The sequence below is a fragment of the Dichotomopilus funicola genome, assembly GCF_033296635.1.
Source record: "Dichotomopilus funicola strain CBS 141.50 unplaced genomic scaffold C8A04scaffold_37, whole genome shotgun sequence".
In the NCBI taxonomy this organism is placed as follows: Eukaryota; Fungi; Ascomycota; class Sordariomycetes; order Sordariales; family Chaetomiaceae; genus Dichotomopilus; species Dichotomopilus funicola.
The window spans coordinates 19,291-34,493 of NW_026944058.1; the positions used below are offsets into that span (position 1 = coordinate 19,291).

The window sequence follows — 15,203 nt, forward strand, 5'->3', positions numbered from 1 at the left end:
TGTTCCAGCAAAGCGGCGTCGGTGATTACACGTAATCGCCGTATTCCAGGTTGCTGCAACTCAAGGTCTTTCATTCATGATGTCCCATCGCGGATCACGACCCGACCATGACCCCAATCTCGAGTAGCAACCGGACAAACCGGGCATGCAGCTCGAGGAAGAAGTCTGGCAGGCCAACGAGCTCTGCTAAGCCTCTTTGTTTGAGAGCCACACCAGCACCGCCAAAACCACCACCCATACGCCGCGACAGCCCGCCGGCACCGCCCGTCAAAAAGCTGCTGTTGCTACCCCCCGTAACCAGCGGAGGGGGAGGGGGCGGTTCGGTATGGAAGCTCCCATACCCGGACCCGGGGACAACGGGGCTACTTCCGGTAAAGTTGGACGAGTCAGCCATGGCCCGCTCCGCCTCGGCTTCTGCTAGTTCTTGTATCCAGGAGGCAAGGTCGCGGAAGGCGGAGGAGAGGAAAGTGAAGGTTTTCACCGCGGTGGTTTCGGGGTGGGTGCTCAAGGCTAGGAAGGCATAGACACGTTTGTGGCCGCGGGCGTGCACATCGGGCACGCGGAAGATGTAGGCGGTTGTGAAACCAACCTTTTTGTCGCCAAAGAATATCGAGCCGCCCGAGGCTGCCGAGCCGATGCTGTGAGTGGTGACGAACGCGGGACCGTTGGGTGAGCCACTTGGAGTGGGCATTGGCGCGCCGGCTGCAGTGGGGTTCGTTGTAGCTGGTGCGCGAGGGAGTGTTTCCAACGAGAGAGTGCGCAGGCAAGAAGCGCGTACGAGAGAGAAGGAAGATGGCGCGAGAGGCTCGTGGGTTGATGTGTAGTCGAGAAAATGCATGTGGGAATGTGCGTTCGCGTTCGCGCTAGCAGAATTGATGGTTGATCGTGAGGCCGTAGACAAGGCGGTGGCGGTTCGACGGTGGGACGGGCGTGGTCGGCTGGTGGATTCATCTTCAGACGGGGCTGAGGACAAAGACTGCGGCGAAGCTGAGGGGGACAGGGTGCCACTATCCAGGCCGGTAAAGACCCGGGCATACGGTGCCCGGGTTCTCAAGGTAGGACTACGCTCCGGGGCAGATGGTTCCGTCCCGGACGGGCTCTTGCTCGCGTCCTGCCGCTTGGGTAGCGTTAAGGCGCAGTTATCGCATGGGCCGGCGCGCCGCGTCACATAATCATCGTACGTCCTACGGAAGCCGGAGTCTTGGCGCTGTTTTCGTGGCTGCGGCTGTTGTGGATGCTGTTGTGCGCTGGATACCCGGGTTAGGCGCGGGGGACTTTGAGGAGGTGTTTCGATGGCGGAACCGGCGGTTGCAGCGGTGGTCGCCTGGGGGCCTGCCAGGGGGGAATCAGGTTGGGTTCGTGCGTCTTGGTTGCCAACGGTAGCCGGCGAGTTGCTGTGTGGCTCGGTCAGGTTGATACGACGTAGGGCTTCCGTGACATCGGTTGCATGTGTAGATTCGCCGTTGGTGGGTGTTGTTGGCCGAGGCTGCTTGTTATTGAGCGGGGCAGCGCCGGTAACAGGGAGATCCTCGTCGCAACAGATATGACAGGGGACCGGAAGACCTTCAGTCACCATCAAGGGCGTCGGCCCGTGAAGGTCACAGTAATGTGCGAGGCAGAGCTGAACCGTAGCAGTTAGCATGGCGAGGCTGTGTTTGCCGACGTGGGCAGATGAATAGTAAGGTGGGCGACACTTGTCGGAGTATGGTGCGCATCCGAGAAGGTATCAGTATGCGTGTGTGCAGGAGAAGGAGGGAGGTGTAAATAAGCCGAACTTCGAATCCACTGAGTGAGGGGGGGTGGAAGTGCCTGAACCAAGGCATCGGGACAGAAGCACGTGGAAGATATCCAAGGGCGAGGCCGGTATGTCCGGCGCATTTTCAGTCGCGGCGACATGGGCCCATGGGTAACACAACAGGCAGCATGTCCAGCCTGCATCTGCCTGCGTTTGTTGGCACCCCCATTCACAGCCACCTTGTCGAGCAGCCTGCCGTCTCTGGCCTTCCACCACAAAAATAAAATGAGGGGGAGGGAGAAAGTAAGAACCCCGGGACCAGCGCAAAGGTGATAACCGACGAATGGTCTCTTTTGGTGCCCAGGGGTTCAAGGGCTGAGGAACACCTTGCAGGGATCGAAGTAACAAAGCGGGACCTCAACTCACAATCGACGTCATGATCGGTGCCGGACTTCAAGGTCGTCTTAATGATTCGTCATAGTCCGACTGGTCGACGAGGGTGGCGTCAGGAGGAGTTCCAAGGTGCAAAATAAAAACTCGATAAACGCGGGAGCCGGTGGTCGCTCGCGGTCTTTTGTTGGTGGGCAACCACAAAACGCGCGGGGGGGCGTTCACAGGCCACGCGTCGGGGGAGCAAGCAGCACGTGGGATTTAACGTTAGACTCCAGGGTGGCTGATCTCGGGTTTGCCGGGCGAAGGCGGATTGATTTGTCAAAACCGGAGGGGGCGAGTTGGTCGCAAGTCACGATACAGCGCAGACAGGATCCCGAAAGAACCGATGAAGCGAGAGAGACTGCCGAGCGGGAAGGGGGATAAGAGCGCTACCCGCACGTTCGGAAAAATAGCCTCGTCGTTCTATTTCCTTCGAAGCGATGCGAGTCGGAAATGCGCCGCCGAATGCGGCGTGCCCTTCGTTCTTCCGCCGGGTCGAATTTTGGAAGGCGGGAGGACGTGTAATCGGGGTCCAGCCGTCCGGGAAGCAAGAAGCGGCGTTTGAGAGCAGATGCGATGCGGGACGTAAGCTGGAAGGTGGAAAGGAAAAGACAGGCCACATGGAACCTATGGATGTCAAGTGAATGAGACGGGAGAACGAGTCGAGTGGCGCTGCTGATCGGCCCAGCTCTCTTTTCAGAATCCTTCCAGAAGGACCAGTCGGGGTTCTAGGGCAAGGGAGCGACATGTTAGCGCCCATGCTTTGCCTAATCTGGCTTGTGGGCTGGCTGGCCCGTCATTCCATCAGTGGGGTATTCCCCTCGCAGGCCCCGCCCTCGGCTGTGACCTTCACTCCCGTCGAGACGATTTTACCGTACACGTAGGACACTGGACTATACCAATGTACACCACACGAGGTACCTGGCGCTAGCTAGGTCCAGCTGAAATTTTGGGATGCCGACCTTTCGTCAAAACAGACCTCCTCGACTTGAGGTGAGTTTGGATTCGGGGGTGGGAGATGGAGGAATAGGGAAACAGGTGAGAACGAAACTGCGACGGCAAAGTCCTGTGTCGAAGCATCCTATTACCATCTCCTTCTAGTTATCCTTTTCTTCGATTGCTTCAACCCCCTCCCTGGCAGGGCGAGCTTGCCCCCCCCAGCGCCGGGTAAAAGTGCGTCCATGGTTGATATCTCGAGATGGTGTGAATCCGAGTCAGCACCACATATAAGTGACAGAACTTCCAGCCCGCCTCTTCCGAAACACCCCCTTGCAAGTGGATTGTCGCACATTCATCGAGTCGGGCGTTGAGAGTCGCGAAACGAAGCGTTTCTTCCAATTGAGCCTCTCGGAATAGCTGCCCAAGAGTCCATAAACGGGGATGTCGATTTTGCTTGAAACTTCGAGGAAAACACCGAAGGTGACGCCAGTTGTCAATCTCAGCTCATGAATGGGCCCGGAGTCTGCCCCATGCCGTAAAGCTGACAATCTCGTACCTGCAGGGTCTCCACGTGGAAAATTAGCATGCCCCACTGGGCATTTGAGGTTTCTGTCCTCCACCAACCCCGAAGGAGATAAAAAAAGGAAAAAAGAAGCCACTCGCATGGGTGGTCTCCTAGGTAACCTCAACGTGTCGCTGCCAAGTTGACAACCGAACCCGACGCCAGCTGCAGAGTGTCATCTTTGGCCGGCCTCGCCGACAGAGATGCCCACTCGGTCAAGCGAGCAGGACTAGTTTAGAGGAGACTTGCCGGGGGGGGGGGGGAGAATGTTGCTTGAAATTGCCGCTAGATGCCTCGCCTCTCCAAGGCGAACCTCAAAAAAAGAAAAAAAAGGCAAAGAAACAACATCTGTGAGAAACGGGAAAACCCGACCCAGTCATTGCGCAGTCATGAAACGTAGCTAACGGGCATGCAGCGACAACACTAAAGCAGGCTCAATAGCAGCCGCCGCCATGCCATTCTTATTCCCCGTTGATAACCCGAGCATCGTCATGGGCGTGTTGGTGGGCCGGGCAGCTCAACATGTACATAGATATTACATACATATCAAAGACGTACAACCCCCCCCCCCAGCCGGTGTGTTAGTCGATTGAGAGTCTCCCATAGGACCCGCCGTGTCTAGGCCATTCTCACTGTCTTTAACGCAACAAACCCGCTTCAGCCTCCTCAAGGGTCACCATACATTTGTTATCCATGCCCGAACCTCGCTTTCCTTTGTCTTCCAGTTGGTTCACCGCAGAAGGCCCTGAGGCGCTCAGCGCCAGGACGGTATATTTGACGACTAGGCGTGGAGACAAGTCACTCGATGAAACACCTCCGCTACAGCACAAAATTAAGCGAAAGCAAGGCATCATGAGGGACAGATTACTTCAGTAAAAGCACAATCTATATGTGTGCAGGAGACCTATTCCGCACACCCAGTTCCAGACCGAGTGTTACCCTCCCCAGCGAGTTGAGACGCCGGCACTGTCAGATGCCATGATAAAAAAGACATCAACCACATAAAAGCAACCCATAACCATCCATCTACTCATGTCATAATCCGTATACCCCCCCTCTTTATCAATCACAGGCTAAGTCCCCCATCCATCCACCACATATATCATGCCGCTTAAGAAAGGAGAAAAAAAGGTGAAGTGCCAAAATGAGAAAGAACAGAAGGCACACTTCCAGCTAAGCAGTACATACGCCCCGAGTGCGCCGGAAAGGAAGGACAGAAAGAAAGGAAATATAAGCAAATATGAACGTCAAACCACGGCAACAGCTGGCTCGGGGTTGCCCCAGGAGGTGAACTTGGAGTCGGCCGATCTCCATCCTTCACAACCTCCATACCCGCCAAAAGGTTCATTCAATCCCTCTCCACAAACGGGTCCACCTCCAACCTCTTCGGAGCCGGCTCCCCATCTTTACGCCTCCTAGCCTCTGCCCCCCGACTCATTTCCGGTTGCTGCTGTTCTGCTACCTTCTCTTCCCTCACTTCCTCGCCATATTTCTCAAGCCACATCTGTCGCAAGACGCGGTAAATAAAAATATACTGCGACTCCGCCTGTACCATGGTCCGTCGTTGTTCCCGCAGCGCGTTGACCGTCTCAAAGATGAGATCACCCTTGCCTATGTTACTGTCCGAGTCGCCACTGCTGCTCCCACTCAACCCCCTTGGGCTAGCATCGGTTGCCGCAGAGGAGCCACTCTTCCGTCGGCGCCGTCTGCTGTCATTACCACGCTTGTCCGGCCTTCCTCCCGGCCCGGCCCGACTCGACCCTGGACGAGGCTCTCCTAACCCAGTCCCATCTTGCTCTCCAGCAGCACCACCAACTAGAAGACTATCATCGGTCGCCGCACCCACCCTATCATCCCATCGCTCTAGCACACCGGCCTCGAGCTCCCGCATGAGGTGTTCGAGGGCGATGAATGTGCCGGAGCGGCCGACGCCGGCGCTGCAGTGGACGATGCGCGGGTTGGAGGGGGAGGCATTGCGTTCACGGGAAAGGCGCATTAGGGTAAAGAAGGAGTCGATGTCGGCTCGGGAAGGGACGCCGAAGTCGGGCCATTTTTTGTAGAGGAAGTGATAGATGACTCGTTCTTCGACTTCCTCGTTTTGTTGTGTTTCATCCGTGGAGTTTCTGTTTTCAGTTTGCTGTTCATCGTGGTCGGGACTGGGATCGGTGTCTCCTGGCTGTTGTAGTGGTACATCCTCCTCTTCCGGGGGGTTTTGCTCCTGGTCTGCGGCGGGGAAATTGGCTGTTGAGTTGGCTTCTTCCTCGCCTGGGGAAAGCATCTCGATATCGGCATCATCGGGTGCAGGAGTAGAGGCAGTCGGCGCGGGCGGTTTTGCGTGGGAGTGAATGCGAATGACGAGTTTCCGCAGCTCGATAGCATCGCCGGCCGGGGTTTCCTCAAGGCCCTCACATCGGAGGGTGGCACGAAAGCCATCGCCAAACTCGTCGTGCTCGTTGATCTCGACTGGTGGGTCACTCTCACTGCGGGGGAAGTAGGGGAAGCACTTCTCCATCGCGCCCTCATGTGTCTCCGTCAGCATCACAATGACGCCAGGGCTCTCCAGCTGCTCCACAACCATCCGCCACACATGGCCGGCCGAAGCCTGCTTCGGTCCCTGCATCGCGATGTACCGGTCTGGTTCCTGCGGGACGGCAAGGGCGTCTGGGGATGGCGACGGTTCGAGGACGATAGGTGAGGCGTTGACGTAATCAACGTGTCCCTCGGGCACCCGCAACTTTATCCGGTTGTTGTTCCACGGCTGGATGTTTAAGTACCGGTCGAGCACCTTGAGATGAGGTCCCGTGACGGGTGCCCAGCGAAAGTCTGGGCTTGAGTTCGCAGCTGACTGCCTGAGTCGCATCCGCTCGCGCCACACGAGTTCGGTGAATTTCCTGTCCATCTCTAATTCAACCAGATTATAATTAGCAACTCGCGGGCAGGAGAATACAAACAAGGCCGGATCGCCCGCCAACCGTACCTTCAATACCCACATCGAGAAACTTGGGCATCTTTGGTGGTGCTAACGACCGCGCCTCATCGTTGCCCGCGGTCTCGGCCTGGAGCGACAGCGGCGATACGGGGCGCCCATCGGCGGCACCATTACCGGCTACCGGGGCCGCGGCCGGGGAGTGTGGAAGGGAGGCCGGCGGCGAGTCACGCGCTCGCTTCCCGGACGAGCGTTGGAAAACCCGGAAGGGACTCAGTTTCTGCAGGGTGCGCATCGGCGGTGCAGACGGAACATCGGTCTGTGTTGACGGCGGTACGGCCGGGGTGGTGTTGTCTGGGATGTTGCTAGTGATGATGGTTGGCGTGGTGGAGCTGTCCTTCTTGCGCCGGTGGAATCGGCCGAGGTGCTCCATCCCAGGGTAGGTTGTTGGAGATCAGATGTTGGCTGTGGGACGCAGTATGTAAGAGTAAATGGGTACGTATCCGTATCGTTAGTTCCCTCGTACAAACAGTCGGTTTCTTCGGTTCGTGGCGTCGCCGGGGGAAAAGGGTGGCTTGAGGAAAGCGTATCAGATTGTCGCTTGGCGATGTTGGAGTTTCGAAGAGGGCGACTCGCGATGACAAATGAACACGAGAATGGCGAGTAGCGATGGGGCAAATGAATCCAAGGCGCTTTCTTCGCGGTGATGCGCCACGAACAAGGGACCGACCGGAATGCACCCGCAACGGCAGAATGCAGGATGCAGAATGCAGTCGGCGGGATGATGCGGGATGGATGCAATACAGGCAGAATGGTTCGTGAAGCACGTGCGAAATGCAGATGCACAAAGATGCGGAGCGTCGATCTTTCGGGGTCCGACAGAATGACTTCACCAACTTAGGACCGAGTATGTATAAGCTGAATCAGGGGCTCAGCGGGAAAGCGTCTTGGTCATTCGCGCCTCGTCGCTTAACGCTATTTTTGGGGGATGTTCGTGACGAAATGACGAGCTCGTCATTGGACAAGAGACGCAGCGGGTGCTGCACGAGAGGCGCGGCTATGGCGCCTGCTGTGGCTGTCGGCCCTGTGGTTGGTGATTTGATCCAACAATGAAAACTGAAATTTGGATGGGAATGTTTTTATTGGCATCACCTTATTTCGTCCCGCATTCCATACACTTGATTCAGTCACCAACTCCGTCCATTTGGCCCGTGTTAGTGCTGCCGTTAGCTTGAAAAACACTGGCTAACGTTACAGTACGCTAAGCACCGTTAACGTGATTCCTCCACGCCCGCATTTCCCGCTTTTGCCAAGCCTCCACCCAGATTCTACCTTCCATCAAACAAGGCTCAACCCAGTCAGAACTGAAACCAATGCACGCGATCGGCTATCCATAAATCTGGTCATAAACCACGCGCAACTGGTCACACACCATCCGCAACCGCTCGAACCGCGTCAGCGCCCCTTCCTGACAATACACCTGCACGGAATCCTCCCACAACAACCTCTCGACGTCGCGGTCAAAGGCGTCGACGATCCAGTCGGGGCTACCCCACAGGCGCACGTACCGGCCTTCCGAGTCGGTCTCGAGGAGGCCCCATGTCTCGTCGACCACGCGCGTGAAGTCGGGCTTGACGCCGCTGTGGTGAAAAAACATGGTACCGCTGTTGTAGTGCTCGGGCAGATGGGGAGCGACCGTGGCCAGGGCGGATGGGTCGGTGAGAAAATCTTCTTCCTCTACTTTTCTTGACTCTTTTCGTCCTTTGTGTTTTCGTTCTTCTCTGGTTTGTTGTTGTCGTGTCCTCCTTGGCTCGCCATTCTTGGCTGCTTCTGCTTCAACGACAGCCATGACGGCGCGGTAGTCCGCCACCGGATCGGTCTGCTGGAGAAACATGCCCGTCCACTTGCCCTTGGCGGACCGTCCGTGGACAGAAGGCAGTTTCTTGACATCATAATACCCCTTCTTCAGCCCGATCCCAGGTTTCATCCACTCTGTCGGCTGCTGGTACTGTCCACGCTGTCTTAGCGCGTCAAGCACGAGCGCGGCGTGCAAAAATGTTTCCTTGTCGCCCTCGCCAGCCGCGTGCTGGCTGAGCAGCGGGTAGTAATGTTTCGGCCCGTTATGGTTGTAGTAGGCTGCCAGGAGGAGGGTATCCGCGTGTCGTGCTTTATCGAACACCATCACCCCGCTCTCCGATGTTGGCCGCGACGGGACGGGTGGGACCTCGAGGTCCCCGGCGATGCGGTAGAATGATACTGAGGCGGTCGACGTCCAGAAGTCGGGCCAGCTGATGAAGCCGGTTGAGGAGAAGGGCTCGGAGCCCGGGTCGAAGATCGGGTCTGGGTTCCTCACGGGGAGGCAGTCGGTATCGAGGAAGAGAACGTTTTGGAAAGTCGAAGCAACGATCGAGATGACCTTCCACTGGAAACGCTCCAGCTCGGGCACCAGCGGGCCGAGCCCAGCCCATGCCTCTTCTAAGGACACGCAAGCAGCATTGTACCGCGGCATCGTCTCGGCACACATCCAGTCTACCCACGCCGATGTCGAGTCTAGCACGATCTGGATCGGTAAGCGAGACCCGGCCCGTCGAGCGGTTAGCACCAGCGATATCGCCTGCCCGAAATTAGGCACACCCGCCGTTGTGACGATGCCCGTGGTATTCGCGTCGTAGGGAAGGTGGTTCGCGAAGGTCGCGAGCTGGCCGACGAGTGCCGCGTGCGACAAGCGGAACTTGGCCTCGTCGTCCTCGCGGAGCTTGATCAGGTCCGGTCGAACAGCATCGCCACCGGGCTTCCAGTTTATGGAGGGGTCCCAGTCTTTGATCGTGATCGGTCGGGCCGTGACGCGAGTGGTGTCGAGCCGGGTAAAAAATTCCATCCACCACCCACTAGGTGATGGTGATGTCGGCTGTGGCGATAAGGCATGGCTGTCGCTAGTGTGGCGGTTGGGAGCCGCCGATGGAACATAGAAGCCGTCGGAGTAAAAGTGCGGGTGGTGGGCAAGGAAGGCGAAGGCCACGAGCAGAAGCACGACGACGGAGAATCGGGCTTTCCAGCCACCGCGGAAGAGGAGTTTCTGGGCGACATGGCGGAGGGTTGTTGCGAAATTGTCGCTGCCCTGGGGTTGTTGCTGGTCCATGATCATCGGGATCTGTTTCGTCAACCCTGGCGGAGGGGCACCCGGAGCACAACGAGAAGTGCCCGGGGGTACTCTTCGCTTCAAGTTGTGTTCATACAGGTTATTTCGATCCCATGGTTTGATACTCTTGAGAACGGGCGAGATCGCCCACAGAAGGTCGCTCGGTCGCACCAAGTCCGCCTACGTGTGTATTCCGAAGTATTCCAGTCTCTCTCAAACGCGTAATAGCTGCCTTGGTTGCCTGGGTCCCCTCCTTACACACAGTGGTTGCAGTGCTGATCAGGTTACCGAGTGCTCGTTGGTTTGATTCGGGGCAGGAGGGGGGGAATCGTCTGGGAATAGGTTTTCGCGGTTTGTTTGTGTTTTCGGATGCTGCTCAAGGCAGGACCGAAAAAGAAACCTTCTCGACTCCATATCCCTCCTGTTTGCACGCTGACGGCAGCCGTGGCCCTGTGGGCCTTCATCCCATCACGAACTGCGTAAGCTTGTGCTAGGCCCTTTGGGCTTATGAGGCCCGTTGGTCCCGCTCGCATATTGCTTGGCTACTAGGGTCACCATGCTCGGCACTCCGGCAGGAACGGCACAGAGAATCTGGTATCGAGACAAACAAAATCCCACAACCCCCGACAACTGCACCAATTGGCGGGCCGTTTCCGGCTCTCCGAGCTTGGCGACTCAGGACAAACCTGCCAGCAGCCAGTGCGAAGTCGTTGCTCGCCGCTCGCACAGTGGTGAAAAGAACAATTGTGTTTCATAAACCGTGGCAGCTAGGAGTGGCACAACATAGGTAATTATCTCTCATAGCCATTTGCGTCGGATCCTCTTCGGATTCGACAACCCCGGGTATATGCCGGAGCATTGAAGAGTCCCGGGATACACAAGGACGATGCTGATGATGTAACGTGGGGTCGAAACCCCTTATCCTCAGAGTGGCCTTGTGGCTGCGTCACGTCGTTTTGGGGGCCTAAACGAACCACGTAGTTGGTGTGACTCGAGTTTCTGCTTGGAAATATCCCATGGTTATCCGAATTGCCGGGGGTTAAACTTCTATTCAAACCGTGTGCCGCTCTCTGATTCGGAATCCTACCCTAAGGTACTCGCCACCGGTGACAATGTCGGTGAGATATAGTTTCATATTGTACATACACTTGAGCGACAACAGCAGAGTTGAATTGGCGATCGTTTTCCTTCTAGGTATCGCTTCTTCTAGATCACCAGCAAACAAAACGGGCGCGAGCTGGGACTACAGGTATACAATGGGAAAGGAATTGCAAATGGGAGGCCTGTAAATCTGGTACCGTCCGTAACTAGCATAATTGTGATGGACGGTTTGAACGCGGAAGGTTTTCCCGGCGCTTAGGAAGTCGAGGAGCATCTAGAGTTGTTGACCTGGTGGTCGGTTTGGAATTTCTTGCGTTGGACTCTCGGTACTCGTGATCGCGTTAGATTACTGTCAAAGTTTTAGGATATGGGAAACTCTGGTACTCAAAACCAAACTTTGATTTTCAAGAGGTTGGTCGGGTCGTAACTCGGGAAAAAGAAACAACTCAACTCAGGTCGCCATGGTGTCGATGGGTTTTCAAACCACATCAATGATCAAGGCGTCCTAGGCCGCTTTCGAAATTCCCGCCACCGGTGTGGAATATTTCCTGATGGTCTGGCTCGACAGAGCTTGGGGGCTTCCCAAACTGTCGAGCAAACCGCCGGGTTCTCCTTGAATACATTTGGGAAGATCGGCCAGACTCATCACAGAGCTCCTTGTTTACTCCAAATGAAGGACAACAACCCCGTCCCCAACTGCTAGGGAAGACAAGTCACAGACGTCCACGTCAGGAAACACCAGGCGAAAGGCGTCAAACGCGATGGGTATACTAGGGTAGACCACTGTGGCCAAAAGGTCTTCCTCCTTACTGTCCGGCTGGTGTATAAAAGCCTCCGTCTTCGGCCTCCTCATGGCCCAGATCGTAAGTGGCCTTCTCATATAACCGCATCTCAAACGTCTTTGATCGCGAGCAGCCCAGCAAGAGAAACATGCCATAAACATTATGGGCTACGATCGCCAAGCTGACTTCCTGTATACTACCACAGACCATGGCCGTCGAGTCTCCTGACCCCCCTGAGAAATACACCATCCTGCCTGCCCAGTTCGAAATCGAGGTCTCGCCGGGCCGGACCGAAGTTCTGAATGGCACCATCCAGGAAGCCTTTGCTCAGGCCGTCGCCCTCAACCCGGACTTCAAGCTCCCTGTCCCAACCGACAAGGTTGCTGGTGCGGCCGAAGGGGTGAACGGGCTCGTGGGCGAAGTCGCGGGCGGCGTTACAGGCCCGGCGGACAGAAAGCGTGCCACCAGGGTCATATGCGGTAACTTCCCGTCTGCTGACAGAGGCCGCGCCATCGAGGCGATCCAGTATCTCATGACCCTCACGACGGCGCCTCGCATGGGATCCGGGCCCGGCGTGTGTGCTCGGGTCAGCTGCACGAACAACGCGGCGGTTTATTGGTGTAACGATGTGAGTTTTGTTCCGCACAGTCTTAGCAAGTCCCTTCTGTCCCTATACGATTCATAGCCCCCGTCTGCCCAGCTTGTCGGCCCGTCTCTCTTAGCCGGCCTGGCCAATGTGCCATAATTACCCCACAGCTTCCTCCCAGTTCACGATACCCCCCCAACCCCTTTTTTTGGTTTGTTTTGGCGCCTGTCACAGAACAAGACTGACACAGCCCCTTCCACACAGAACCACGGCGTCAAACTCTTGGATCGCTGGGAGATGATTGCCCAGAGCGCCGGGTTCATCGTCAACACCTGTGCTTCGGTTGCTACGACGGTTGGCGGCCAAAACTTTGAGTCCGGCAACTGGAACTCTATCGTTCGCGGGGATAGTTGCTGATCGGGTAATCAAGGGTGTTATATGAGTGGTGGATTTGGGATGGAGGAACGTCATCCTGCCACCGTACCGCAATTCCGTCGTTCATCCCTGGTAGTGTTGGTTAGGCCGCTGAGGTTAGAGTTTTACCTTCGTACGTTCAAATAATGTATTAGGAGTTGCTTTTGGGCTCCAAAGTGCCGTAACCTCTCTAGGCGACTGACCCCAAAGGTTTCCATGGTTCGGTTGATAAACCATAGAGTGATTGAGCGGTAGTTATTTCCACATCCCTGTTTACACATACATAATTATGTTACAGATTCAGCCCCGGTAACCTCAAAAAAGGAAAGCAAAAGAGTACAATACTGTGGTACAGTGAACTCTAAACTTCCAAGGACCACCCTCTCTGCTTCCATATATCATACAAACAAATACAGTCTGACTTCCCGGTTCTCATGTACCGTTGTCAACAGACTCGGGACCAAATCATGCGCCCGAGTACACTGCCGTCACAAAGCGGCCGCACTCGACACGCTGCTCAACACTGACCTTCCTCCCTTTACCATGCTCGCCCAGCCGCACTGTCGTCCGCGGCGTGAGCTGGAGGCGGTCTGCCCCGCCAACGCTAGCTCCAACATGCCCATCTTGTACATGTGTCCTGGCGTCTAGTGGACCGATGTACACAGGCGCGTTGACGTTGCTCCGTTTGCCGTTGCCCAACTGGTAGTGCTCGTTACCGCCCCACCAGAGAGCATCGGCGCCAAAGCTGGTATCAGTGGATGATGACGATTGCGATGATGATGTGAGGTGGGTGTAGTTGGCGAGGACAGCGCAGGCGTGAGTGCTCCCGACGGCGAACCCGGCTACGCGGATGGGGGTGACGCGGCCCGCGGCCTCGTCAAACTCGTACAGACCGGACAGCGCCTTGATTTTGTTCGGCGTCGGGGAGACGTGTGTCCACTTTCCGGAGCCGAGGTTACCGTAGATGCCAGCGCCGCAGGCCCAGGTGTCGGCAACCGTGCGACCGACCTCGCGGGAGTCGTGGCCTTGTGTCTTGGTGGCATCTACGGTGAAATAGCTGTTTTGCCCGCCGGCCGCAATCGCAGTGACCTTGGGCGCAAACCCCGTGCCAGCATAGAGCTTGTCAATGGGCAGTGGCGAGGGCGTGTCGACGATGGCCCCGATCGCCGTCTCGAACCCTAGCTGGCCGTTGGCGTTATCTCCGAACGAGAAGACCCGCCCCTTGTTATCGAGTACCAGTGAGTGTAATGCGCCTGCAGCGATGGCGCTGATACTGGAACCCTTCAGACCTATCACCTCGTGGGGCTGGTCAAATGGCCCCTTTGGCCGTGTCTCCCACGTTAGGCCGGGCACGCCAAGCTGACCCTGAGAAGGGAAGGCCTCGGAGCTGGCAGCGGCAGAAAATACGCGGCCTTTGGAAGTCAGCAGCAGACAATGTTGAAGGCCGCTCTTGACATCGATGACTTTCTCGCCCCACCCCAAGCTAGACGGAGTGAGGGATCGACAGCCGCTCCAGGACCCAGAGGATGACGACCAGAATGGGAGCCACGATGATGATGAGGTTTCGCTGGATTGAGTCCCCGATGTTGCTTGTGCGACCGCAACCTGGTCCGCTTGGGAAACAGGCAGTGAATAGACGGACCCGTTCGACGAAAGAGCAATGATTCGGTCTCGTGAGATGGCTATCTTGGACAGGTTCTTGCCCTGTAGGGTAACAGTCGGCGCAACAGAATCCTTGGAGAAGGCTATGCCCCACTGTACGAGATCTCCTTTCTCGGTGATAGCCACACCAAAATCGCGGTCAAGCTTCAAGTCGCGGAGGATCTGGCCATCAAAGAAAGGAATTCGCCGGGGCGTTTTGATGACTGGTTCGTTCGAGTCCGGGGCCACAACTTTGCCAATGTTGGACCCCCAAGCGTACACTCCAGGGTGCTCCCAGCTGTTCTTGACCTGCACGTGCTGCGGGCTCACAATAGCGCGGCCTTCCTCCTTGGATGCGGCCTTCTTCCGCGGCTTTTCGTAAACGATATCAGCCTTCTCGATTTGCGGTGGGCCAGTCAGGCCGGGGCTGTTAGCGATGTACGGGTAAGCGAAGACAGCACCCGCGCCGGCCGCAGCGGTGACAGCGAGAAGACTGAAAATGCGAGGGCCGGAGCGTCGTGTCGGCCCGGATGTAGTGGAGTATCGGGCCCATTGCGAGGAAGAAGCCGCAAGGGAGCGAAGTGGCAAGGGACGTCCTCGGAGGGCAGTGGCCCGGGAAAGAAGAAGCGAAGCCATGGGTGGGTTGGTTTATACTGTTTCCCGTTTCCTCCTTTTTGGGTTAATACTTGATGTTGCCCTTTCTTTTTGTCTCGTTATTAATTTCCTTTTTTCACGACAGTCTTTTCGTTATCTATAACAATAACTTAGATTTCCCAATTCAAATCTCGTTCTGCCGAGCGATAGTGGTTGTGCCTCGGGAAGGAGGCCACTCGACGACCACAGAAATGAGGAGAGCATGAATCTCAAGGTGAGGGAGCTCAGTGGTGGGGTGAGCTCAGATATAACTATGATGAGCACTCGCAAGCTTCTAGAATCTCCATGCTTA

General features: G+C 56.4%; 5 protein-coding genes across 5 annotated transcripts; 1 reads left to right on the forward strand and 4 right to left on the reverse strand.

Annotated features, from left to right (window-relative positions):
- Positions 1-94: 94 nt before the first annotated feature.
- C8A04DRAFT_29243 (folliculin) lies at positions 95-1,642 on the reverse strand (the record flags this gene model as incomplete). Its single annotated transcript, XM_062780940.1, has 1 exon — positions 95-1,642. The coding sequence occupies one exon, from the start codon at positions 1,640-1,642 to the stop codon at positions 95-97; it is 1,548 nt and encodes a 515-aa protein (XP_062636389.1).
- A 3,374-nt stretch (positions 1,643-5,016) lies between these two features.
- C8A04DRAFT_12663 (tyrosine-protein phosphatase 1) lies at positions 5,017-7,027 on the reverse strand (the record flags this gene model as incomplete). Its single annotated transcript, XM_062777409.1, is given in 3 exon segments — positions 5,017-5,308; positions 5,450-6,645; positions 6,659-7,027. The coding sequence occupies 3 exon segments, from the start codon at positions 7,025-7,027 to the stop codon at positions 5,017-5,019; spliced, it is 1,857 nt and encodes a 618-aa protein (XP_062636390.1).
- Positions 7,028-7,981: 954 nt separating this feature from the next.
- Positions 7,982-9,733, reverse strand: C8A04DRAFT_29245 (glycosyltransferase; the record flags this gene model as incomplete). The annotated part of the gene is made up of 1 exon (XM_062780941.1): positions 7,982-9,733. One exon carries the CDS (start codon positions 9,731-9,733, stop codon positions 7,982-7,984), a length of 1,752 nt encoding a protein of 583 aa, XP_062636391.1.
- A 1,952-nt stretch (positions 9,734-11,685) lies between these two features.
- On the forward strand, positions 11,686-12,619 carry C8A04DRAFT_29246 (uncharacterized protein; the record flags this gene model as incomplete). Its single annotated transcript, XM_062780942.1, has 3 exons — positions 11,686-11,697; positions 11,822-12,244; positions 12,467-12,619. The coding sequence occupies 3 exons, from the start codon at positions 11,686-11,688 to the stop codon at positions 12,617-12,619; spliced, it is 588 nt and encodes a 195-aa protein (XP_062636392.1).
- A 462-nt stretch (positions 12,620-13,081) lies between these two features.
- C8A04DRAFT_29247 (regulator of chromosome condensation 1/beta-lactamase-inhibitor protein II) lies at positions 13,082-14,893 on the reverse strand (the record flags this gene model as incomplete). The annotated part of the gene is made up of 1 exon (XM_062780943.1): positions 13,082-14,893. The coding sequence occupies one exon, from the start codon at positions 14,891-14,893 to the stop codon at positions 13,082-13,084; it is 1,812 nt and encodes a 603-aa protein (XP_062636393.1).
- Positions 14,894-15,203: the final 310 nt, after the last annotated feature.